This window comes from Cricetulus griseus (genome assembly GCF_003668045.3).
Source record: "Cricetulus griseus strain 17A/GY chromosome 1 unlocalized genomic scaffold, alternate assembly CriGri-PICRH-1.0 chr1_0, whole genome shotgun sequence".
Lineage (NCBI taxonomy): Eukaryota > Metazoa > Chordata > Mammalia > Rodentia > Cricetidae > Cricetulus > Cricetulus griseus.
The window spans coordinates 92503611-92530506 of NW_023276806.1; the positions used below are offsets into that span (position 1 = coordinate 92503611).

General features: G+C 45.2%; 1 protein-coding gene across 1 annotated transcript in view; it reads right to left on the reverse strand.

The window, feature by feature from the left end:
• Med12l (mediator complex subunit 12L) overlaps positions 1-20962 on the reverse strand; it is a 320970-nt gene extending 300008 nt beyond the window's left edge. Inside the window, exon 1 of the mRNA XM_027391634.2 lies at positions 20864-20962. Within this exon, the coding sequence (XP_027247435.2) occupies positions 20864-20962 (99 nt within the window). The remainder of the gene's footprint in view (positions 1-20863) is intronic.
• Between the last annotated feature and the right edge of the window lie 5934 nt (positions 20963-26896).

A 26896-nucleotide genomic window follows, 5' to 3' on the forward strand; every position in this document is an offset into this window, starting at 1 on the left:
AAAAAACCATCCCCCTTCGCTGCTACCCAGAAAGACTGGTTAATCCATCTGACCCAGACACAGGTTTTAGAAACAGTTTTATAATTATTTTCTCTGGCCTGTACCTCAAAAATTCTCAAAAGAGAATTCTCTCAGACCCCTGAGGTTGTCTGCTGACCCTTGTTAGAAAAATGTTAATATCTATGATTTGCATGACATGATGTTCATACCCACGATGGCATGATAATCCCCATCATTGACGGAGTTTAAAGCCATCAGGCAATGCACAGGGTTAACAGACATACGTGTCCTGAAACATCAAAGGAAGAATCTTTCACTCCCATACTTACTTCATCATTAATTGCAACACTTCTCACAATACGTACCCTTACACTCCTTCCTTTGAAGTATTCTGAACAACCCTTTCACTACGGCCATTAAGTGCAGAGTCCATCTACTGCCTGCCACTCACCTTGCTTCCATCCTGCCCACCTCCTAGCTGCACTGAGATTCCTGAAATAGTGTCCTGACCTGCATGACCTTATCCAAAAACTGCAGAGGACTTTCCCTGTTTCTATCCTCTGAAGAAGCTAAAGAAAGATCTAGCATAACTCTATAAAGGTCACCAATAATGCTGGAGGCCTTTTCCCTACCAGCCTCTGGCCACAAATCAAAGCATTTCCCTATGACTGAAGAAGCAAAGCCTCAATGAAAATCAGTGGTCCAGTCTGGCTGATGTCTGTATGCTGGAATCTCATAGATCTGCCTTAGAAGGCAGGGCTCACACCTAGCACTGGGACCAAGTTACAGACCCCTCTATATCACATCTCTTTGTTTAAAAGGAAACAAGAATAACTTACAGGGCTAAAGTCACATAAGATAAAATGTTGCAGAGTTTAGCACTATGCCTGATCCATTAATAAGTGACCTGTTTTTTTTTTAATATTTTAACTTGTATTTAATCTACTTGACAATTTTATGCATTTCAACCTGTATGCCCACATCATACCATTTCCATTCCTTCACCCTTACAGTATTATGAAGCCATAATTCAGGCTCCCCCTTCATTCAATCAATAAGTAATTATAAATACATCACTGCAGTAAAAACTAGAGAATCCAAGCAGGGCATTGGTGGTGCATGCCTTTAATCCCAGCACTTGGAAGGCAGAGAGAGGCAAGTGGATCTCTGTGAGTTGGAGGCCAGCCTGGTCTACAGAGTAAGTTCCAGAACAACCAGGACTATTTCACAGAGAAACCCTGTCTCAAAAAACAAAACAAACAAAAGAAAGAAAGAAAGAAAGAAAGAAAAAAAGAAAGGAAGGAAGGAAGGAAGGAAGAAAGAAAGAAAGAAAGAAAGAAAGAAAGAAAGAAAGAAAGAAAGAAAGAAAACACAGAGAATCCACCATAGACAAATGGAAGATACCCCAGAAAGACATGCTGTCTGCTCAAGAGAACACAGAAAGGTTTAGCCAGATCTGAGAAGCCAGACAGGTGGGAAGGTGGCCTTTGAGATGAGCTCTGATATGAAGGACCTTTCTCTAATAGAACCCTTAAAACACCAAAGTTCTGACCTCTTTCATAAGGAGACACCCCTAAGAAAACAGAGTATGAAGAATCGGAGGGTACTATGTAATTCCTAAAGCAATAACATACACATACAAATGTATAACCAACATCTCAACAAGTAAAATAAGAAGTGTCTAATAATCTAAAGAGCACAGGAAAGGAAACAACAGAACCAAGTCCAGCTGGAGCAATAATTACAGTAAAGGCTATCTAAACAGTTGTGGAGTGCTTAAGCTGAAGTATTATCAACTGGATCCAAAAGGGACAAAAGAAAAGCCCAACTCCATGCCATACTTTAAATTTAAGTGACACTTTAAAAACATAAACTGGTAGTAAATGGACAGAAGCAGCTTCATAGAATCTAAACATAAGAGGGCCCAAGTTAACATCAGCTAAAATAAATTTCATGACAAGGAGAATTATCAGCAATAAAAAGAGGTATGTCATGACAAAAGGTTTAATTCAAAGGAAGGCTAACAATCACTGATGTATGTGCAATGAGGGAAGACAGGGGAAAGCATGTTTGATGTCTATTAGGTTGGGAAGATAAAAAAAATACTGCCACTTGGGGACGGGAGCAAAGATGCAGCTGAAAGCTGATCCTGAAGCAAGGGAAATGGACAGAACGCAAAGGGTGTGGAGGGTCACAGAGGGAAATTCTGTCTTTATCACAGACACACTAAAGGTTCTAAGCAAGGGGAGAGCAGCCAGTTATATAGGTCTGCAATGAAGACAACTGATCACAATGGGATCAAAACACCCAAGACATATGGAAATAACAGTCTGGAGACCAGAGGGATCTGAGTTAGTGTCTACTTATAGTGTCAAACCTAGGGATGAGACACCCAGGAAGAGAAGAAACTGAGAAGGGACAAGGGTCCAGGACAGACCCTAGGGAAACCCAATAGGTAGTGAAGGAAACATTCCAAGGACATATCATAACATGGCAATTCCAGGAAAAGGAGGAGACCTGATATTCTTCACCTGGGAAACCAAGGGAAGGAAATTTTTCATATCAAGAAAAGGCAACAGTGTCAAGTAGTTATGGATGGGATATGCCCATCCCTGGAGTCCTAGTGTGAAGGTCTGAAAGCACAGTGGAGGGATCAGAATAACAAATGGAAAGCAAAGAGGTAGTAAGTTCACATGATGCTTCTAGAAAAGTCTGGAGAAAGACGAGTGAGATCAGGGGCTATAGGGACATGTCTCATCGACACCAGGAGGAAGAGCAGGAAGGAAATGAAACAGACCAAGAAAGAAAATGATCTGCCTCTGCATTCAGGCCAACACAACCATACCCAAAGCCGAATCAGTCCAAACGCTCGAAAGATGGTGAGAGGTTTGTGCACACACTGTACAGTGTAGAACTGGGCCAAGGGAAAAAAAGAATTTCAAATCCTAGTCCCTAATAAGTGTGTGATGACCCTATCTGAACCAGTGTCTTTGCAGATGCAAGCAAGCCAAACAGGGTTGTACTGAATATGTGGATTCAGATCTAGTAGGTTGCTGTCCTGATAAAAGAAGGTGCAAACACAGAAGAAAGAAAGTATAGCGAAAACAAGGAAGAGATTGGCTACACAATAAGAAGGGTCTAGATTACCAGAAGCTATAGAACACATGGAAAGATCCCTGCCTGAGGCTTGGAGTGACCATGGCCTTGCTGAGACAGTCATGGAAGATTTCTCACCTATGAGAAAACAATTCCCAATGTTTTAAGCTGTCCAAACTACAATGCTTTGTTTCTGCAGTCTGGAAAACTAAGTAGAAAGAGGGACTTCTGCTATCCCCCAGGGTGGCACTGCCCCTAAAGTCAGGATCCAAGCCATGTGGAGGCCATCACTCAGTCCACAGCTGCTGAGAATGTGTAGAGACCAACTTCTATCTGCAGTCCTTGCCTGACATGTCAACACATAATCGTCCAAGAAGTCATTTAAAGGGTAACCAAGGTTTGGACAGACTGCCTTATTTGTAGCCAAACTAATTGATGGTGAGAGCATTAATACCAGCCTCAACAGGGCAGGACTTCGTAAAAAGAAACATTTCCCCTCCCTTGGCCTCACCAACATCTCTAACACTGGGGCCACATTTGCATCAAAGTCACATCAAAAAGTTGGCTTAGTATAGCCACCATCATCTACACTGCTATTAATATTCATCTCCCATCCTAACTACACCTGAAACTTGACAACTTCTAACTATGGGACCTGAAATAAAACCAAAGGATGAACCTGGCACAGAGCAGCAAGATCTGCCTTCACACCTATGCCCAGTGAAAGCAAAACACAATGCCTCTTAATCATGGTAACAGTGATAGCTAATTCTCTCTGTCTCTGTCTCTGTTTCTCTGGTATTTTATTTAGGCAGTACGTGCTTGCACATCCTCATATAACTTATAAGTAATGTACACACGGTAAGAACCCTTTTTACAGATTGACAACCTGGGGCTGAGTACTAGGTAGGTTTAGGTCGTATTATGGTTTGACTCTTAGGCAGCCACCTCAGGGATCTCTATAAACAATGCCTCAGGCTGCTACTGGTGACAGTATGGAGCTGTGTCTCTGACTATTACACATGACATTCTCCAAGACAGTAAGACCTCTGAAGCAAGCAGTGTTTCCAACTAACCTAACCCAGAATCCTGGTTCTCTCCTCCTCCTCTGTGAAATGGAGGTAAGGCTGCCTCCCCCACCCCTGTCACATCTCCATTGTGACACAGTCAGAGCGGTAACTGGCATACACTGACTGTTTTTAACACAGAATCATCACCATCGTGACCTTTCTATGGCCAGCACATACAAGATCAGCCATGCACTTGACTGGGTGCCTGAGAACTTTTAAAGGATTGGATGGAAATGTCCACCACAAAGGAGTAGCAAACACACACTCAGAGTGCCAATGTCCCCTAACCACCTCCCTCATTCCATCAGAGTAGCTGAGTGGGGCAGACAGGCAGTTCCTCTGTCGTTCTAAAGGAGAGAGCCTCTGATTCCAATTATATCTAAATACAGTATAGTGAGCATTCATTTCATTCATTTAAATAGCCGTCTCCCGTTAATTCACATTCAAAGCCCATCCAAATGCTTGTCACCCGCTGATATCACACACCTGGATGCAGCTCTCAGAAAGATTCCAGGAAAACTGCAGGAGAAAAAATCCTGGAACTTTGAGATTTGAATTTACATAAGACAGCAAAGAAAACCTAAACATCGGATAGTTTACCCTACCCAGAATTTGTCACAAAAGACTGCTTTCTCTTTAGACATGACACTGCTAAGGAGAGCCACAGGCCCAGGTTTGTGCTGCGAAGTTTCTAATGTAAATTCTTCCTTTCAATCATCTTCTCACTTAGTATTTCCTGCGGCCAGGTGTGAAATGATCTGAAGCAGAGACAACAGACACAAGTCTTAGAATGTGTCCTTCCATGGATGTCAATCTGCAGTCAACTAACTTCACTGCCTCAATATGGCTTTTTTTGGTTCTGCTTCTCCCCACCCTTAACTACATCTCTACCCCAAGCTCAGTGCACCCTTGTGGGATGCCATGCTGTGGGAGGGCAGAGAGCAGTTTCTCCATTTCGTTCTTAGACATAGTGACTGTGTTCATTTATGTTAGGTCAGCTGTTCACAACAGAGCTACTAACTGTAATTCTGAGTTAAGGAAAACAAACTTCCCCTAGCCAGAATAAAACAAACAAACAACAAAACACAAAACACCAGTCTAAATAGAGGACCTCAGTTAGCACCTCAGAGCTTTTCCACCCTGTCCAATTTCAGGGAGCTGGCTGACTCCCACTCCCTCAGCCATGCATCACAAACCTGCCAGGCCCTGCTAATTATTAATTGCCACCAAAGTAGCCCAGAAGAAGGCCAGTGGCAGGTGTCCAAGGAGAAATTTAAAGATGGGATAGAAGAAAGCCAAAGCTATGTGGACCCTTTCTAGGCTAAGACTTTAACCAGTTGACTGGCTAAAAGCAGCTGGGATTCTCGAGGGTGAGTAGGAAGGTCTGACAGTCACTTCCTCACTTCAATTTAACAGTGACGTGCTAATGTGAATGCCTGGCATGTCACTACAGATCCAGCACAAATGTGTCACTCTGAAGTCTTCAAGTAACAGGACCCTACACACTAGCTTCACAGTGTCCCAAGAAATCTGAACACGCTGTCCACACCCCTCTCTCATTTCCTTTGACCAACTGCCACTTCTCCAGTCCTATTCGGATTCTTTTTACTTCATGGCTTGGTTACTGAAGCCACCTCCCTCACAACCTCCTGGGCTCCACTCTCTCCCCCACACTGGATTTATTAGGCATGAACTAGTGAGATTAATTTAACAGAGAATCATGTGCACTCACCAACATCCCCCACAGTCCCCCACTGTAAGCAGCCAGAACACCAGCAAAGGCCCACCTCCACCAAGCCTGATCTGTAGAGCCCACCTACCCCTCCATGCCAGCACCCTGCAGCATCTCCATCTCTTTACTGAACTCACACAGCACCTTTAGCCTCTCTCTATAGAAAGCATAACAGTCGCAGCACAGGTTCCAAAGTCCAGTTCCAACCTAATGTTGCAAATAGCACTAACGAGTCAAGTATTTCCTGTACCTTAGTTTCTTCATTTATAAACAGGAGCTGGTTCCACTCACCTCAGAGAAACAGAGAACTGCCTGAGAATAGCAGAACCCCCCCCCCATACTGTCTACTATTATTTAATTGGCCCTTTACATATCACTAAATGTAAGTATTAGTCCTCAATCTTAAAATTATAAAAAAAAATACCTGTCATTTCAGAAAGTGTTTTAAATGGGTTCGTTGAAAATAGCACTAATGAGTCAAGTATTTCCTGTACCTCAGTTTCTTCATTTATAAACAGGAGCTGATTCCACTCACCTCAGAGAAACAAAGAACTGCCTCAGAATAGCAGAACTCCCCCCCAATACTGTTTACTATTATTTAATTGGCCCTTTACATATCACTAAATGTAAGTATTAGTCCTCAATCTTAAAATTATAAAAAAAATACACCTGTCATTTCAGTAAGTGTTTTAAATGGGTTCGGTGAACTGGACACAAACTAAAGACAACCAATACCAGTACTGGTTCTCAAAAGGCCACATGCACACAGAAAGCATAAGGTGACACCACAGCAAGGTGACACTACCACTACATGCCAGCGGCATTTCAGTTTTAACCATAGTTACTCTGAGAAGCACTCTTCACAGGGAAATATGAACGACAGGATTCAATTTCCTTTCTATACCCCCCAAATCACCCAGCACATGGGAGGCATACAGCAAGTCTCGAGTAAATGAATACATAATCTCAATAAGACAGATTGCTTAATAACCTCTCAGCAAATTTCAAATTGTGCTAGAAATTTAAATAGTATCTCCAGTTCACAAAGAACCTTCAAAACAGTTGAGTTGGCATATCATTTAAAACTGGCTACATAAAAACAACCGATTCACAAAATGGTTTCCATACTGTCTACTACTATAGACAGCCCTGTGTATAGCTCTAGTAAAAATGGATAAAATCTGAGTAGTGTCAGTACTGTCTTTCCATGTAGGGCTGAAGAGAAAAATGATGAGCACCACTTTGGAGCTAAAGTTTCCTAGGTCCTCCATACCCTAAGCAAAGCAGCCACTTAACTAAAGGTCTCGATGACACTTCAGGCACACATGGTACTCTCCACTCCTGCCAGTGTTTTCAACAGTCCTCTGTCAGTCACCTCACTGAATCTCTCCATGAATGAAGGGACTACAAGAGGAAAGCAGCAGACCCATGACTCAGGTAACAAGATACTGTGTGGAGGAACACTGCCTATGGGCTGTCAGACAAATTATTCTTGCATAGAAAAACCTTGACACAGTCAAACTCTGGAAATGTCTAGAAAATTCAAGGGATCCCACATTCTCACTTAAAAAGAAAATGAGCAATTCCTCCCCCGCTGGTGCCCAATTTCCCACCTCTTGGGCCAAAACACCTATAATCTCAGCACTCAAGAGGCCGAGAGCAGCCAGGCCTTGGTGGCACACGCCTTTAATCTTAGCACTCGGGAGGCAGAGGCAGGCAGTTCTCTGTGAGTTCGAGGCCAGCCTGGTCTCCAGAGTAAGTGCCAGGATAGGCTCCAAAGCTACAGAGAAACCCTGTCTCAAAAAAACAAAAAGAAAGAAAAAAAAAGAGGCTGAGAGCAGGGGCATCTCTAGTTCCAGGCCAGAAAGGGAACTATAAGTGTGTGTGTGTGTGTGTGTGTGTGTGTGTGTGTGTGTGTCTGTGAGCGGCACACAGGCGTGTGTATGTATATGCATACACACACACACACACACACACACACACACACACACACACACACACACATCCCAGCCACATATGTTAGAACTGTAATCCCAGGACTTGAGGAGCAAAGGCAGGTAGATGGGAGTTCTACTGCAAATGGAGTTAGAGAGCCAACCTGGGCTACATGAGATGGTCTAAGAAACCAGAAGGGAGAGATGGCTCAGTGTTTAAGAGCATCAGCTGCTTTTCTAGAGACCCATGTTCAATTCCCAGCACCCACATAGTAGCTAAAAACTGTCTACACCTCCAGTTCTAGGGGATCAAGCATCCTCTCCTGCCTCTACATGCACACAGGATACAGACAAACATGCAGGCAAAACACCCATACACCAATAAAAAAATAAATATAGTAAGTCTATTAAAGAGAGAGAGAGAGAGAGAGAGAGAGAGAGAGAGAGAGAGAGAGGGAGAAAGAGAGAGAGAGAGAGAGAAAAAGACCTTTTGCTGGTTTCAGAATTTCTGCCCGGGCCTTCTCCACTCAGCCTGGGAAATACCTACCACCTCTGAACTCAGGAATGGAACATGCCACCCCACCAACACCTTTCATGACCCTGGTACCCTATGCACAGATCAGGTATGCTCCATCCCACCTTCTCAAAGCAGGAACCATTTCTTCCACATCCTGGCACTGCCATAGCTTGTACCACATTGTGACTTAGGTTTCTAATAATCATTTGCTGATAATGACTGTTGCTGCACTCCCAGATCCAGCCAGCAATTATTATCATTCCTTTATGACATACCAGATCAGATGAAAACAGGTACAGCCCTGCTGCACAAAACTTACAGTGGCTGGGGACCACAGAACCAAGGGTGAACAGGCAAACACTGTGTTAGGCTCTGAGCAGTAAGAAATCACTTCACTGTGATAAAGCAAGGCAGACAGACAGCAGGAGTTACAAGCAATGGTCCCAAAGACAAAAATCACTCAAGAGGTCTAGGAAAGTGAAGCTCCCCTCATGGGATTTTAACTGGCCTCTCTGACCACTTACTTGTGTAACACAGGGTCCAGGGAATCAAGCTGTACCAAGTTCCACGTCTCAGGGTCAGCAGGCAACTCTAATATTTGCCGATTCTCATGCCATCACAGTCATGACTGACTAATCCACCCCCAAATCTACAAATTTTCAGCCTCCCCTAATACACATTTCAATTTTGATTCTTCAGAAACTTCTGGAATTGAAAACACCCAGAAAAAAAAAAAAAAAAAACTCATTATCTCCCCTCCCCTTACTACATTTCTCAACCTCAGGAGAAAAAATTTCTGAGGCACACTGGTTTAAGATCAGCATCAACACATATACCCAACAGCCTAAGCCAAGTCCGAGACCCCTCAGCTCTCAGGAACTCCCCAGCTCCTTCTCTGTGAGAAGGCAGACTGTCAAAACCACATACTGGAACAGAATGAGTGTAAATCCAGTTATGAAAATCCACACATTCAAGAGATTTGCAGAAATATAAAACAATACCTCCTTCTTCAATAAATCTTTTGATTTAACAAGAGTTGTTTCTCATTTAAACAAAAAAATCTAAACCTGAAGGTGTATAGGTTCATCACAGAAAGCTTGCTCAGCATACAGAAGGCTCTGGGTTGGGTCCCCAACATCATACACACACCAAAAATAAGTACAATCGACCCACTATTATATCTAAATGAGCAAATAAAAAGTATGTTTCCAAATATTTTTGTTAATTTCCAAATTTTCTAGAAATATTAAGAAACAGAACTAACCAATACAAACTAACATTGTAAGGGATCCCTGGTGTTTCAGATTGTAAAGAGGTCCTGAAAAGCAAGTTTGGGAAATGCTGCCTTAAACTAACAGTGCTGGAACAGTCCTATTTCAAAGTTCCATCTCTCAGGGTCACCAGGCTGCTGTAACAGATTCTCATGCCATCTCTGCAACCCGAATAACTGCTGAGGATACCCTATTGGGCTTCACTACCAAGTTTCCCAAACTCACAGAACAAAAACACCCACATGGAATCTCAGAATATAGGACTGTGACATTATTATGAACACAACTATATATGAGATTATCCTAGATTGTCCAGGCAAGCCCTAAATCAAGTGACAAGTGTCCTCATAAGAGAAGTCCCACACAGAGGAGGTGGGGGGAGGCTATATAAAATGGAAGTAAAAACTAGAATGATAAAGCTATAGGTTAAGGGGAAGGGCAGGGAAGATCTGAAGCACAAGAGGCAAGGAAGAACTCCCCCCTAGACCTTCAGATGGACTCTTGCACCCTAATCTCAGATTCCCCAATGGGAAAATAAATTCCTACTCCTTTAAGTCCACCTCCCCGGGTCCCAAACTCTTCTTACAGTAGCCACAAGTAACAAAGGAGTTACCCAGGGTCCTCAAAAGAGCCACTGTGCTAGCCTTAGGCACCTTAAATCTCACATTCAAAGACCCCAGGGTACCCAGGCCTTGACCCCACCTTCCTTCTCCACACCACGGAAATCCGCCCAGAACAACAGACTATGTCAGGGATTCTTTGCGCAAAACGGCCCCCCACTCACATCCTTAGCACCATCCACTCTTACACAGCCTCTAAGCCCCAAACTCAAATCCTCTTCTCTCAAGTGCTACCAAAAAAAAAAAAAAGTCACTTCTATTGTTCCCACAGAACTCTGGAGAGTATTTGGACCATGTTGTTCCTCGTTTACTTGTCTGTCATTCCCTCAGTCAGCATGCCTCCACTCCAGAACTAGTTGGATCCAGAAAAGTCTGGTGTGTGGGGCTGTGTGGTGGCCCAGACCATATCAGCAGCTCACACATATTACCCCCAGTTGGACAGCCTAGTGTCTCCAGATACTGCCATTGTCCCAGAGGGAAATGAAGAATAAGCATCCTAGCTGAAAATTTGCAGTAGATCAAAAGCTCTGGGGCTCTGGAGCTAATGTTCCTTCAGTTATTTGTGATTGTGTCCATTCATCTTTAAAAAAAAAAAGTTCCGAGGCCTAGGTATGGGCCATCGATGTAGCAGGGAAGCAGATTTAGGCCCTGTCCTCCTTAAGCCCTGGCTGGCACCAAGCCTGAGGACTGCTCAGTATTACTGGTTAAATGACTTAATCAGTTTGGCATGCACAGGTACAGTAACATTCCCCTCATAATATGGAAAATAAAACCTAATAGTAAACATGTCTTTGGGGGAGAGGGGAAACAGCATTCTGCAACTAAGGTGGGATCCACTTTCAGGTATGTCCACCTGATGTGAGGACACTGTCATCAACAAAGCTGACACAAAAGAACCAGGAAGTTGCCAAAAACAAAGAACAAACAAAACAAAAACAACAAAAAGTCACAACTGTTAAGCTATGGTCCCAGTAAACACAGGACTAAAATTGCCTCAGCCAGAGCTACAGCTATCCCCAGAGGCAGAGATGGGACTGGGAACCTTCTTCCCCAAAACACAAGGCTAAGCCTGTCTGGGCTTCCAACAAACACCACAAGAAATCTGCAAGCTGGGGCAAACACCTGCTGAGCTGAAAAGGCCCCACCATCACCTAAGCACAGGGTACTCTCAAATGCAAAAGGATTCTCAGTACTATCAGGGCAACATGAGGGTATTTACCAAAAAAAAAAAAAAAAAAAAAAAAGAACCCCCCCCCCCCCGCCAAGCTCTCTAAATGGAAGGTCAAGTAACAATACAAAAACAAATCAGGGGACACAAGTATCAGCACAGATCTACTGTGGCAAGTCACTTTACAGGAGCTGAGTTTCCCTTTGTTGCATAGAAACTTGGAATAATTCACCTCTAGCACTCAACAGGCATGGCTTCTTCCATGCCTGTCCTTCTCCAAGGAAACCAGAACAGAGTTCTTCCCTCTTGCAGACAAACTTCTCCTACCAAGACCAGAAATAAAAGGGCTTACTGCTCAGTCTCTGTTGACGTCCAGAGGCCTTGGTCCTAGTGGACCTCTTCTGGTGCTGCCTCCTGCCTATGCCCCAGACTGAGCCAGAGATTAAGAATTCTGAAAAGCTAACTCTCAAAAACATAGGGAGGCCAGTACTGTATGTCTTTGAGGGGCGTGGAAAGCACCACAACGACATTAAAATGCCTCTTGCTCCAAGAATTTGGTACCTGGCCCGAATAATGGCTTAAAGAGAGTGGACCTCTATTTACTTAACAAGAACTACGGGGACTGTCGATGCTCCCAAGGTCAGTCAGTTCAGCTGCTTGAGGATCTCATGGGGCTATTTAACCAACATTTTGTGTTAGCTTTTCAGCTTGCTGTCTTATGGTTACAAGATGGGTGCAGTGGCTCCAGTGCTCATATCCTCTCATTCACTAACAGGAAACTCTGGATTTTTCTAGGCGTAAGGAAAGGGCTTTCTCCTGCACCTGTACGTTTATCAGAGAGGAAAGTGTTCTGTGGCAGTCCTGTAGTAGATTCCCATTACACCTCTGTCTAGAGTGAAGGTGTATACTTAGTCCAGGCTGCAAAATGATACAGAGGATGAAGCCCTGGCTTAGTTAGTTAGTTAGTTAGTTAGTTAGTTAGTTAGTTAGTTAGTTAGTTAGTTATGTATTTTAGGTGAGAGGCAGGAAAGGAAAGGCAGAGTAAGAATGACAGAGGAGTCTTCTGTAACTATACACAACTGTTGGTAAGTCTGACAATCAGCCTTCATTTAAACATAAAAGAAGGGAGGCATAGTGGACAGCACTTGCCAGTGTCCTTGGTGTAAGTCCCATACACCCACCATGGATGAATTTAAGTGATGAACCTGATATCCGTCAGCTCACACGATTCCTGCATTTTCATGGCAGCTGGTACAAGCTGTTGCAGCACACCACTGAATTAGACCTCACATTTGATGCTTGGTTTTGGTTGTTTTTTTGTTTTTGTTTTTGTTTTTGTTTTTGTTTTGTTTTGTTTTGTTTTTTGGTTTTTTTTTTGTTTTTTGTTTTTTGGTTTTTTTTTGGTTTTTCGAGGCAGGGTTTCTCTGTGTAGCTTTGGAGCCTATGCTGGCACTCGCTCTGGAGACCAGGCTGGCCTCGAATTCACAGAGATCTGCCTGCCTCTGCCTCCCGAGTGCTGGGATTAAAGGCATGCGCCACCAACGCCCTTGTTTGTTTTTCTTTTTAAGTTTACACATTCCTTCATATTAAACCACTCTGAGTAATTACACAGTAGAAATGGCAGAGCTCCACCCTGCTACTCCTGTCAGACCCCACAGGTCACAGGCACATCTGTGAAAGGAGTCACAAGTGTGTAGCCAGCTCTCTCCTAGGGACAATAAACAAAAGTTGATGAAAAGAACCACACTTATTCAAACCAGGCCAAGAAGGTAATTGGTGAGGTTTCTTGTTCACCTCAAACCTCAGTCTTGGGGGAAGAGGACGGCTGGGAAAGCAAAAGTCTCTGACAGAAGAAAAATGAGGGGTAGTGACCATGAAATGCTGTGGCTGGGCAGGGTGTGCCCATCAGCAATGTGGTGAGGTTCCTCTTCCCAGATGGGAGACATGTCAAGGGTTTTGCCCTCAGGTGCTAATGAACTAGAACCAAGAGGCTTCTCTTCAGCACAAACACAGGAGAACTGGAACCACTGGAAGGAGAGAGGTGCCAGGCAAAGTCTCCTCTGAGAAGAGCCCCCAGGTATGCAGGATGTGGAACTCTAGGCTGAGGACTAACAGCAGTCGCCAGGTGTGGTGTCACACACTGGGAATCCCAGCCATAGGAAGGCTGGGGTGGAGCACTCAAGGGAGCCCAGGAATCTGAGGTTCAGCCAGGGAAATACAGTACTAACTTCGAGCTATTTGGAAGATGAAGGATAAAAGGAAAAAAAATAACAGTAATATACTATAAGGCCCATCTTCACAAAGCCAATCAGAATCATCTAATTTATTTTTTAGGTTACTTTCTCTGGGGGCAAAAACACTAAAACGCTAATGTCACAGTTTGAAATGAAGAATATTATCAAAAAGAAGAAAATAAAAAGTACTACAGCTATGATTTAAATGTGTTTCCCCAAAATTCATATTATCCCAATGTGAGAAAGCTAAGAGGTCGGTCTACAGAGTGAGTTCCAGGACAGCCAAGGCTACACAGAGAAACCCTGTCTTAAAAAAAAAAAAAAATAGGAAAAAAAAGAAAAAAAAAAAAGGAAGGAAGGAAGGAAGAGAAATTGACTAATGGCAAGGAAAGTATTTGCAGAAGCTCCCTTCCCTTCTCGGGGAGGAACAGTTGCCCTTGCTGGGTTCTCTCTCCTGTGTTCTTTCTTCCCTCCACTGGGCCTTCCCACTCAGCCAAAGGCTACTCTTCTCCATGCTGAACCAATGTTGCTTTCCTTCACCCTTCACTGTGTGTGGCACAGAGACTCAAAGCCATAACCACTCCCCTCCTGTTCACTCCATACTCTACCAGGGCAGTGGCCTCCCCAGAAGTTCAAAACCTCTTTATGAGAAGAGCCTCAGAGCAAAGAGCATAAGACCCCTGAGTTTGTTTTTCTCTTTCTGCTCTGCCAGCACCTGCTGCTGCCCATGCATATGTATACACCTAAGGGTGATACCATTAGCAAAACTCCCAGGCTCCATCCTGCTTCATTCTCACCTACCCAAAAACTACACATTACTTTGTGACTCTCCAACTCCATGAAGAACCACTTTTAATCTCAAGTGTCAACCTGTGAGGAAACATCCAACAGGATGTTGCATGAAGGACAGTGGCTGTGACTCCCATGGACAGCGTTGTATGAATCCTGAAAGTCCATCTGAAAACCCAGTATCAGGTCAAACAGAAACCTCACAACACTACTAAGGTAAAGCAGGGTTATATTGGGAAAGCTAGCTCATGTCCCCTTTGCCTCAGGTTATCCAAGATATTTCCAGACTCAGGCAGGGAATTCTACTTGGCTAGAAATGCCCAGGCTAAGAATGGGGTTTTAGATCACCTACTTTTTTTTTTTTTTTTTTTTTTTTTTTTTTGGTTATTCGAGACAGGGTTTCTCTGGTAGCTTTGGAGCCTATCCTGCCACTTGCTCTGGAGACCAGGCGGGCCTCAAACTCACAGAGATCAGCCTGGCTCTGCTTTCCGAGTGCTGGGATTAAAGGCATGTGCCACCAACACCGGGCTAGATCAGCTACTTTCAAGGGAAAAGTAGCTAAATACTAGTTCAAGTAGCTTAGCTCCCAAAGGTAACAATACTTCAAATAAGATATGACAAAAGATGAAAGACACAAGGTATTGAGCAGTGAGTGGGGGTGTGACAGAGCCCACACTGCTCTGCAGGTTAGCACACAAGCTTAAAGCATTGCTTCTCAAGTTCTGTGTGCTGAGGAATCACCTGGAAAGGTTACTCACAAGTTCCTGAGTTTCCTCCCACTAATTCTGACTGGGCAGGTCTTGATTAGAGGTTAAGTACTGTTTCTCCCAGAAATGACAACTGGCTACATTTCTCCTCTCTGGCCAGACTCACTTTTTCTTTTTTCTTTTTTCTTTTTTTTTTTTTTTTAAAAACTTGGGCTTGTGATCAGATCCAGGGTCTTGTCTGACACTGAGTACATCCCCTGCCCCATTTAGAACATTTCTTTGGGCAGCTAGAAAAAGAACTGAACCTTATTCTACCTGGATTCTAACCCAAGTCATCTAGAGGCAGGTCTACCACCTCCCCGAATACTGGGATTTTTTTAATGAAGTCCGTAGCTGGGCCCTGAGGCCAACAAATTTCTCCCAGGCAAGGAACATTCTAGAACCAAATGTCTCTCTAGCCTTCTGCCTTAGTCCTCCAGGCAGTCCTCCAGGCAACTGGCCAATTTGTCCGGTCATCCCTGTCTTCCCCACGAATTTTGTTGATTTCTCCTTCAATTAATACCTGGTCTAACCCCAGCCACAAGGCAGTCATGTGAGTACCAGCAACAAAACCCTGCCCTCAAGCAACTCACATTACAGTGAGGAGAGCAGGCTGTGGGGAGTAGAAGCAACATGTCCAGAAGTTAAGTTTCAGATACTGATGAGCAATATAGAAGCACAATGACACAAGAAAAGCTGAAGATGGGCTGCAAGAAGGATCCCCAACATGGGACAATCTTTTAACTAAAAAAAAAAAAAAAAAAAACCAAGAACAGTAAACACCACTACAGCAAGGGACTGGAACCTAAACATTAAGATCCAGGCCTATTAGAGGGGGAGAAAGTAGCAGTTGCCTAATACACAGCCAGAAGCTAGAAAGGTACACAGCTGGAAGGTGTGAAAAAAACCAGATTTCCAAGGGATACTGTCATCAGGACAACAGAAGGCCCTTGGATCCTTTACCAAGACATCAGCTACTTACAGCTGACCTGTATTGAGTGTAGTATGTGTGACATGACCATGTAGCATGTCCCTATGCTCTGCATACAGCCACTTGTTCAAATATAAACTCCATTTCACTCTGAATCAAAGAAGGGGTAAGTGGTGGAGTCACAACTCAGGCAAGCTGTGTGGTAGCCATAGTGGAGGTGAGCAAGGGCCAGAATGCTGAGGTCCTATAGGGCTTACATAGTATTCCAAGTGTAAGAGAAAGTCAGTGGAGAGAGACTGGGCTTTCCTGACATACTCTCAGATATGACTGAAAGAGGATGCAACATCTGCAGAAAGTCCCAGCAAACAGTGGTGAGCGGGCTGACAGCCCAAACATCAGCTTCAGCCCATAAGAAGTCCTCTAGAGAAGCAAGTGAAGTTCCCTAGGAAGCAGGCCCTGTAAAGTGGGATGCCTTCTGTCTAGACCAGCTCTCAAAGCAGCCTCTGGACCAGAAAGCAGTGTCAGATTACATTCTGTCTGGTTAGAGATGCAAATTCTGGGGTCACTACTTAGACCTCTGAATCTGAGAACCAACAACCCAGGTTGCCCCCACCCACTCCACTTTTGTTTCTTTTTTCTGTTGTAGTACTGGGTATCTGAACTCTGAGCCTCATACATGATGAGCAATCAACTGTCGATGAGCAATCAATCGTCACTGGGCCACTGTAGGCTACAGTCCTAGACAGGATTCCGTCTTAACCTTTCAACAGAGTCAACTCTGCTCAGAAGCAGGAAGGAGATGTGAACTCGCCACACCAACTTTGCAAAGCTGCATTGCCCTGCTCCTGAGCAGCCCTGCCCTGCATACCATACAATCTTTCCCCTGGGCCCTGCTGGTGGCTCCTATGCCCAGAAACCTCACCACTGCCCCAATCCATTTTTCTTACTAATTTGATTTCCTGAACACATTTACTATTCAACAGTCCAGGCCACATGGCCAAGGTAAAACAACTTCTTCCTTCTAGGATTCCATTTCGCTTCCACAGCTCTCAGCTTTCACAACAGATAACAAGGATACTCTGAGCATTTATCTAGACTTTCCCAACACCTCTAATACCATGTTCACTTTTTTTACTCACTCATCTTATTCATTAATATACAAGAAATATTTGTATCCTCAGAATCCCAGGAACCTCATTGATAGCAAATGTAGATATCTTTCCTGTCCTCAAGAAACCATCCCACTGTTAGGGAATGGACAGATACGAACAAATAATTATTTTATACATTTGATACACATGTCGGAAAGTTCTGAGATGGTCATTGGGCTGAGGTCAACATGATGATAAAGACACAAGCCTGACAGTAATCCCTGACAGGAAATATTTGTATGTTGAATCTATGCCCAACTCTAGTGTAAGTTTTCTACATGCATCATCCATGTAAGCATCCAACCACCTTGCAGGAAAGCAGTAGTCTCATCTATAGCCTACAAGGGGGAAAAAATCGGCATGCAGGGAGAAAAAAAAAGGGGGGTCTATGAACAAAACAGCCAAGATTCAGGCAAACAGAACGGCTCTAGAGCCCACCTTCTGGACCACAGCTATGTGAGAACTGGATGTAATGCTGGGGACGGAGAAGGCAAAGCAGGCAGGTGTCCAGGCAGACCAACCCATGCAAGAGTTCCAGGGAGGAGAAAAGTCAGCCTAAAGCCAGAAAAAAAAAAAGAAAGAAAGAAAGAAAAAGAGCAAGTTCAAACTGAGAAGCATCAGATGAATCTGAAATCCAAACTATTCTAGAAGCAAATCAGGCAAGATACACTGGTAAATGCAGAATATTGATATGGAGATGAGCTGGAAAGCAGGAAGAATCAAGAGACTCCCATTTTTCTGACCTCCCCCCCCCATTTTAAAGTTTGGAGGACAGTCTGTGTGCACATGACAAAGTATTCAACCGCCACATTTAATAAAGTCTAAAGGAAGGCCAAAGTACTGCAAGCTCTTGAATGGACTCAATCGATTGATGAAGCAGGGTAGCAGATCTTTTCATTATGTCTCCACAGAGTTCCTCACTGAAATTCTATTTGCAGAACACTATTAACACTTCGTAACAATAAAAACTACATATACAGTGATAAGATGGCTTGTTAGAACTAGGGCTTTTCTCATGCAAATTTTTCACAAAGTTTTACCTCTTTTTTTTCCTGAAGAGAACAATTAAACTAGTTGACAAGGGAGAAGTGATGCAATGTCACCAATTACAAAGATGCTCAGCCATAATTCAAACTCATGACTGTCAAACTGGAAGCCTGCACTTCCTCCATTAAATCAGTGCTTCCCAGCTGAATATGTGGCAGGCTTATGACCTCAGCACTCTGGAGACTGAAGCAAGAAGATCCTCTTCAAGATCAGCTTGGGTAGATGAGTGAGACCTTTCTCAAACAGATCACTACACTCCCTGATACATAGCAGTATAGATTTGGGTACACAAGTCAACTTTTCAAAGTATAAATATTGGTGATCTCTTTTGAATCTGTGTAATTATATATCTTGTGTTTGTATGTAACAACAAATGTGTGTGTGTGTGTGTGTGTGTGTGTGTGTGTGTGTGTGTATGGGATGTGATGTTTTATATAATCATATGCATACTTCAGCAAACTGCAAAAGTCAAAACTGCCAAGAAAGCACAATAAACTTTCTCTACAGTTATTAAAAGAATAAAAAGTACTGGGTGTATAAAGATTGGGTGGAATTTTTGAGGGAGTAGTATAATACATAAATAACTGAAGCTTAGGAATCTGTTCGCCAACCACCAAAAAACAGCCAAGCACCTGTTCAGTATTGTACCCAAATTTGACTACAGCCACATATAACTCTCTCCTCAAGAGAGATAGAATATCGGTCGCCTGGGGGAAAGCGAATCCTAGAAGAGCAACAACACAACACTCATCCTGAGTGCAGTACTGATTTGAATGAGTGCTGCAATGATAATCCAGTCTGTTTATTCAATACACACTTCAGAAGAATCAAGTTTTTCTGGGCTTCAATCATCTTATTTTCTCAAATGTAAGTATAAAAAGTACCCTTTAAAGTCACTCCTTCCAATTTTAGATTTCTAGAAAATGACCCAATATCCAAAATTATTCTTTCCAGGATCCAAATCCTGAAATGGTTGTCATATTTAAAAATAAATGCTAAACAAGCACACATCATAACCAAAGCCACCAACCCAAAACTAGGGAGTTGCCCTCATTAAGTCATTCTGCAGAAAGATGTAATGAGACATTAATTAACAGATGAGAAAAGTCAGCCAAATAAATGTCTCAATTCCTACCAAAACTTTATGAATGTTCTGCCAGTAATGTTCAAGTCAACTCTCTTTACACTTGGTCCTTGGTCTCTATTCTTTCTTAGCAGCTGGGTAAGGATAGGGTAAGCACAGCCCTTAGCAGCTGAGTAAGAACATGAGTAGAGAAGAAATCTACTAACTACATGGTGAAGTACCACCTGTAAACTTGCCAGCCATCTTCGATCTGAACCCCTGATGCTCAAATTTAATTTGATAAATCTAAAAGGAATTGTTATGATGATTTCTCAGACACATTATTAGCCAGCCTCCACTAAGGAAACAGATAACATTCATCAAAATAGAAGTCTTAAAGAACTCTTAACTTGCAAAGTCCTCAGTGAAACCACTGGACATGCTAACTCTCAATAGTGCATTTTCAGAGTCACAGAAAGAATACATAGTCTTTTCACGTTCAGCTACAGAAGAGAAGGTGGGTGGGCTGTATCTGGCAACGCCTGAAAGGATATCTGCTGAGCAGGTGAACAAAAAAAAAAAAGAAAGAAAGAAAGAAAGAAAGAAAGAAAGAAAGAAAGAAAGAAAGAAAGAAGAAAAGATAGGCAAGTCTCTGGGCAAACTGTATAGCCCAGAGAGATCATTTTTACAACTGGAGAGTTGTTACATAATTACTTGTTAACTCCTGACACACACCTACATAGCTTATGCTAACCACTGTAGCCACTGTATGGGTTGCAACAGCCAATGTTTCGCCAATTGATTTCATTCAACGAAATAAGTAATCCTGGAAGCTATTCCTTTCTAAGGTAACTTCCCTGCTTTTACACATACATAACCGCCTCCGGGAAAGCCAATTGCCTCTCTAGAGACAAAATTCTGTGCCTCTCCTTAATACTGTTTTCTTGATATTTTTTAACAGAGGGAGATACAGAAGTACATCCACAGAGCCAAATATATAATCACCTAGCAAAAAAACGACTTCCATTCCAAACTGGAGGATGTGAAAAGGGTCCCTCCCCCATCCGTGCCTATACCGCTGTCGCAAAACCCCAAGACCTCAGTGTCCGATGTACTGCATTCTAACATTTGTCAAAAAGTTTACGAGGATTTATCTAAACGACCGAGGGAAAAAAATAAATCTGGCAGAAACGGAGGAAGACGAGCAGGAGGATGCAAGCAAGGAAGAAGCGGCAAAGCGCCCAGCGGCGCAGTGCAAGGCCCGACAACCGGGAAGCGACCCAGCCCCCGCAGAGCGACCGCCCAGCGGAGCGCGGGGGTTGGCAGGCTCCAGGTCTCGGTGGCCCAGGGTCCCTGATACCCCAGCCCGGGCCCCGCCTCCGATCCCCTCCCCAACCCTTCCCCCGCAGCGCCGTGGACGCCCGCCGAGCCAGCTTGGCCCCGGGTCAGCGCTGCGGAGCGCGGCACCACGGCGGAGGCCGCCGGCGCCCTTACCTCCTTCTGCTTGGGGTCCTGCGGGTAGACATCGGGCGGCCCGAGCCGCGGGCGCTTCAGCGGTCTCTGTTCATAACTGAGAAGCCCGAAGGCGGCCATGATCTCTCATGTTAACCGGCGAAATGAATGAGAGTTGGAGCTGGAGCAGCCGCCTCTGAGCACCAGGGAGCAGCACTTTGCAGACAGACTCCCTCTCCCCTCCACTCTCGCTCGCCGTGGCGCTGCAGGCAGGAGAAAGCAGGTTGGAGACTGCCGCTGCCCGCGCGCAGACGCGCTCAGGGGGGGCGCCTCCGTGGGCTCCCAGCTGCACCGAGCCCCGGGACGCCAGCTCCACGGGCGGCGGCGGGGCTGGAGGTCGGCCAGGGTCCGCCGCGGCGCCGGCCTCCGCCACCCCCACCCGGTCCCCGGGGGGGAGGAGCAGCTGATGGGGACGTGTGACTTTCTTCACCAATGAACCCAAGCCCACCCTGGGGGCACGGGCTGGGATGGGGGAGGGGCGTAAAGGGGGAAAAACTTTTCTTGGCGCCTAGGCGGGAGGCTTGGTGTCGCCGAGAGCTCGGTGTCCTCGGGCCCGCGAGGCGCTACGCAGCGGCCCGCGCCCACTTCCTGGCTCGCCGTGACCCGCGCCCGTCGCCTTGCACCCGGAGGACCTGACGCCCGGGCACAGAGCCGCGGGAGCGAGGCCGCGAGGGGCGAGGATGCGGACGCCGCCGAGCGAGGCCGGTGCCTCTCGGCTCAGCTGGCGCAGAGGCTCCACGGGTCCCCTCGGCGGCGCCCGGGCGCTTTGCTAGCTGCCGGCTGCAGGCGATCGCAGCGGCTGGAAGGGGACGCGCTCACTGTGGCGCGGGGCCGACTTAACCCTTTGCTGGCCCTCCCGGGTGTGGGGAGGGGGGTGAGGAGCGGTGGCCGCGAGCACCGACGGACACATCGGGCGCGCAGGCGAGTCGGCTCCCCGGGTCGCCCCCGGCCGCCGCGCGCCACACTCCCCACCCCCAACAGTTTACCTGTTGGTCCCTAGCTAGCCGCTAGGCAGGGGCGGGCGACCGGGACGCTCTGGCGGCGGCCGCAGCCTCCATCGCTCAGGTAGGGGAAGGGAATTGGATTTGACGTTGCGAGGTGTCTGTCTCGCCAGACTGCGGACGCCGCCGCGAAGTTTGCGGCTGCCTGGGGGCGTCGCTCGCCGCCGCCGCCGCCGGCGTTCTCGCCCCCACGGCCCGGGAGCGCGAGCTCCCGAGTTGGCGGACGGCGGCGCGGCGGCCGCACTGAGCATGCCCAGCTTGGCGGCCGGACCGCGGAGGAGTTGGCTGCGAGCGCCTCGAGCGCTCCCATCCGCCTCTCCGGGTTTTCGCAGCCGCAGAGCGCGCAGTCCACGGCCCCGCGCCCCAGCCGGCTGCAGGGTTAACCCGGCTATGGAACCAGCACCAACGAGGGACCCCGGCCCTTGGGCTGCGCCCTCTGCCTCGACCCTTCCTGCGGTCACAATCCCAGCAGCCTGGGAGAAACCTCACCTGCTAGTAGCACAGGGATGGGAGCCGAGGGGAGGGGGCGATCCTTTTGGGGAACAGTCAATCCACCTGTCCGCGCCCCTGGCTTGCTCCAGGTGAATAGCCAGATGCTGAGCATCGAGACCTAACCTCGGAGGCGGGCCCAGTCTGCCCTGAGGGACCCTGCAGGAGGCGCGCCCAGGAGGACGCGCCAGCACTTGGCCAAGAATGATGGCTGCCATTTATGGATTCTTCCTTTGGTGGTATGATCTTGAGTGTCCGAATTTGCTTCTGACAACAAACCCTCCAAGGCTTTACCTGCACTCGCTTTATAAATGAGGAAATTATGGCAGCTCCGAGAGGTTAGGTGACTTGTTCAAAGCTGCAGAAGCTAGTAGGAATTTGAACCTACCACTGCCAGAGCTCAGGTTTCTGACCTACCTCCCTGCTTTGATTTGGAAGGGCTGGTGCTTGATCTGCCCTTGGCCTGATTGTGTCGCATCCCTCATTCCTTTAGGAACGTCTTGGATTCCTGGTTTCCAGCTCTGGAGAGGATATGAACAGAATGACCTGCAGCCTTTGCATAGCAGCACCTGGTGCATGTTGGTGATATACTGTCTACTCACTTTGCTGGATTTAAAGCACCCAAGAGAAAAGGAAAGTGGATAAGGCAATGGTGCTATAGTAGACTAGTTTTTCACTGCTCACTCTGAACCACAAATACCTCCTACCCAGCCTGAAACCTTAGTGAGGCTGTACGGGGCTGAATTCACTACTCAATCTGAGCTAGGCCTTCTAGGGAATACTTCCCTACCAAGAGGTGTTTCCTGCCCACCTCTGACCTTGCCATGAACATATCTTTTCTAATACCCAATACATAGTAACTTCATGATGTAGCTTCCCTTGTGTTAATAGGCATCTATCAAATCCAGCTCCTTTGCCTGGAAGAAAAGACATTTTTATTCATATCTTAACTTCATTAAGAAAATTATCAGGCATGCCAAAAAGTGAAGAACGCATATAATAAATCCCAAGTATTCATCATCCAGCTGTGACCGTGTTTCACCGTTTTATTTCACATCTTTTCCCTATTCCCAAAGGACTGAAGTACACACTGATATAGTCAGGACGGTATTTTCATTATTGCAAGAGATACATAGCATGACACTTGGCACATCTCCAAAAGTTGTTGAAGGGTGTTTGAATGTGTCGATGTATGGATATAGGGCTTCATCATAAGTAGTACTTCACTGTTTTATTTATTTATTTATTTATTGTTTTTTTGAGACAGGGTTTCTTTCTCTGTGTAGCTTTGGAGCCTATCCTAGCACTCGCTCTGGAGACCAGGCTGGCCTCGAACTCACAGAGATCCGCCTGCCTCTGCCTCCCGAGCGCTGGGATTAAAAGCCCATTCCACCAATGCCCAGCGACTTCACTGTTTCATGCTACTCAGTCTCATGTCCCTAGTTTGGTGAGAGACACTTCCAAAATTTTTCTCATGGGATAACTGTCATAGTCAATGTTCTATTGCTGTCAAGAGACACCATGACCACAGCAACTCTTTAAAAAGAAATTATTTAATTGGGGCTTACTTACTCATTCGGCTTTAGTCCGTTATTGTCATGGTAGGAAGCATGGTGGCCCACAGGTAGACACAGTGCTTGTGAAGTAGTTGAGAGTCCTACATCCTGACTAGTAGACGGAAGGAAAAGACACACTGGGCCTGGCTTGAGAATTTGAAACCCCAAAGCTCATTCCCAGTAACATACTTCCTCCAACAAGTCCACACCTAATGAACAAGCATTCAAATATTTGAGTCTATGGGGGCCATCCCTATTCAATCCACCTCCATAACCAAGGCAGAAACATAACCAAAGAAAACATTTTTGCTTGCTTTGGAGGATTGTTTTTGGGGAAGTTATACCTGTTTAAATTTTATGGTATTTTTTTATTTGATGTTTTTGTTTGTTTGTTTGTTTGATCTCACTCTGAAACCCATCCCAGTTTTGAATTCACTATGCAGCCCAGGCTGGCCTTAACTACAACTATCCTCCAGTCTCAGCCCCCAACAAGCTGTGACTTACAGGTGTGAAGCACCATTCATGGCTATTTGTTTCTGTACAGAATCTCCCTGTAACTCAGGCTGACCTTCAAACTCACTAAATAGCAGAGAGTTGACCCAAATTCACAATCCTTCTGTCTCAACCTCTTGACTTCAGATTCTTGAAGTACTTAAAATCTTATTGACATTTTTAAAAATGGAGTATACCCTTGTATTTGAAGAAGGGAGTTGGACAAGTCATCTTTCTGTTCTACATTCTTAACTGCCTCCACATTGTGGGCCAGTCAAACATGAACATTTTACTCCTTTCCACACCAGAAGTAAACAATGGGTGAATAGGAATGAGAACTCTTCTATAGTGAGAAAGGACCCAAAAGCATTCGTTCACTTCCAGAACTACAAACAGTCATACTACATTTGAGAGTTTTGCAAAGCACACCTACCCACCCATCCAACTTCTTTTTCTTATTAACTTCAAGCCACAGATCTTTCTTCTTCTCAAATATGGAATTCCCAAACCTTTTCAGACATACACCCACTGACAGTTCTTTTTTGTTTGTTTTCTTTTTTCTCTTTTTTAAATTTAAATTAGAAACAAGCTTCTTTTACCTGGCAATCTCAGTTCCCTCTCACTCCCCTCCTCCCCTGCCCCCCACCAATTCCCTATCCCAACACCTTTCTGCTCCCCAGGGATATTCAAAGTCGTCCATGGGGGAATATTCAAAGTCTGTCATATCATTTGCAACAGGTCCTAGGCCCTCCCCAGTGTGTCTAGGCTGGGAGAGTATCCCTTTTTGTGGAGAGGGCTCCCAAAGTCCATTTGTGTACTAGGGGTAAATGCTGATCTACTATCATGGCCCCATAGATTGTCCAGACCTCCAAACTGACTTCCTCCTTCAGGTGGTCTAGAACAGTTTTATGCTGGTTTCCCAACTATCAGTCTGGGGTCCATGAGCAAACCCTTATTCAGGTCAGCTGTTTCTATGGGTTTCCCCAGCCTGGTCTTGACCCACCACTCCTCCCCTCTGCAACTGGATTCCAGAGCCTTCATCCAGTAGCTGATGGAATCAGAAGCAGACACCCACTGACAGTTCTTAAAAGCAAAGGCGTATATGAAGCCCACTCTAAGCTAAGGTTCACCATGATCCTTTGTCATTTCCAGTGCCTGTATCACTTAACTTTTAGTCTTTTTTCAATACCTCATTACTTACTGATACCTGTTCAAATATGTGACACAAGACAGTCTCATTGTCTTCTTTCCTTACTCCTTTGTTCTTCCAGTTCAGAATTAGAATTAGTCTTTAGGGTAAACAATGCAGGCTTAACATGCTAATCTTTGTTTGTTTTTTGGTTTGTTTGTTTGTTTGTTTTGGGTTTTTTTTCTGGGACAAGGTTTCTCTGTATTGCTTTGGAGGTTGTCCTGGAACTCACTCTGTAGACCAGGCTGGCCTTGAACTCACAGAGATCCACCTGCCTCTGCCTCCCGAGAGCTGGGATTAAAGGCGGGTGCCACCAATGCCTTAACCATTCTATTCTTTACTGTACTTAAATGTTTCATGTGGTGCTTGTTAAGATAGCAGATAAGCACAAATTCTTATTGAGGTTCTCTGTTTGTAGACCAGGCTGGCCTTGAACTCGAAGAAATCTGCCTGCTTCTACCTCCCAAGTATTGGGATTAAAGTTGTACACCATCACACCTGGCTTTCTACTGTTCTTAAAGGGTATCCAATATTACCTAGCTAATGAATTCCTCTAAGACTAAGACCATACACACACACACACACACACACACACACACACACACACACACACACACACAGAAGGTTCTCAGCCTGTCAGAAAAGATGAGGTCAGGGACTGTGGATGTTTTAAATAGCTGCAGAGGAAAGGTGATGGAACATGGCTAGAGGAAGATGAACTACAAAACAAAACTACAAAAAATAAATAGGGAGCTGTGTCACCTAAGCTAGCTCTCCAGTATACCTTACGAGACTTGATAGACATTTAAGAGGTGGCCCTTTTCTTGTGTCACATTCAAGGGCTCCTCAACCTTTAGCACCAAGAAGCCCCCCAGCTGCTTGTAGCTGCTTCTACTTCTCTCTGTAAGCTTTGGCTTTTAATCTTCAGCCAGCAGTGCCTCTCTAATAGCATAAAGTTTGCTCTCTTGGGCAAAGTTCCTTCAATACGTCTCAAAGCTGGCTTCTTAGTCCTCCATTTGGTCAGCAGGAAATGCACAGGTCTCTCTTGCCTCTGTATACTCTATGCAGACATTTCCTAACCAATATTCTTTCCTTGCCAACCATGGATATATTGCGCAAGCCACAGCCCACCATGAAGTTCTCCATGTTCCTACAAGACACAAAGGCCAAATAGCAAAGGTGGTCTGTGGTCCTCTCCAAGTTCTTTTCATGAAGGTGAAGAATAACATTTTCAGAGCATATCTCAACAATGAGAATAGAAAATGGCTAGCTACAGAGCAGATCCCTC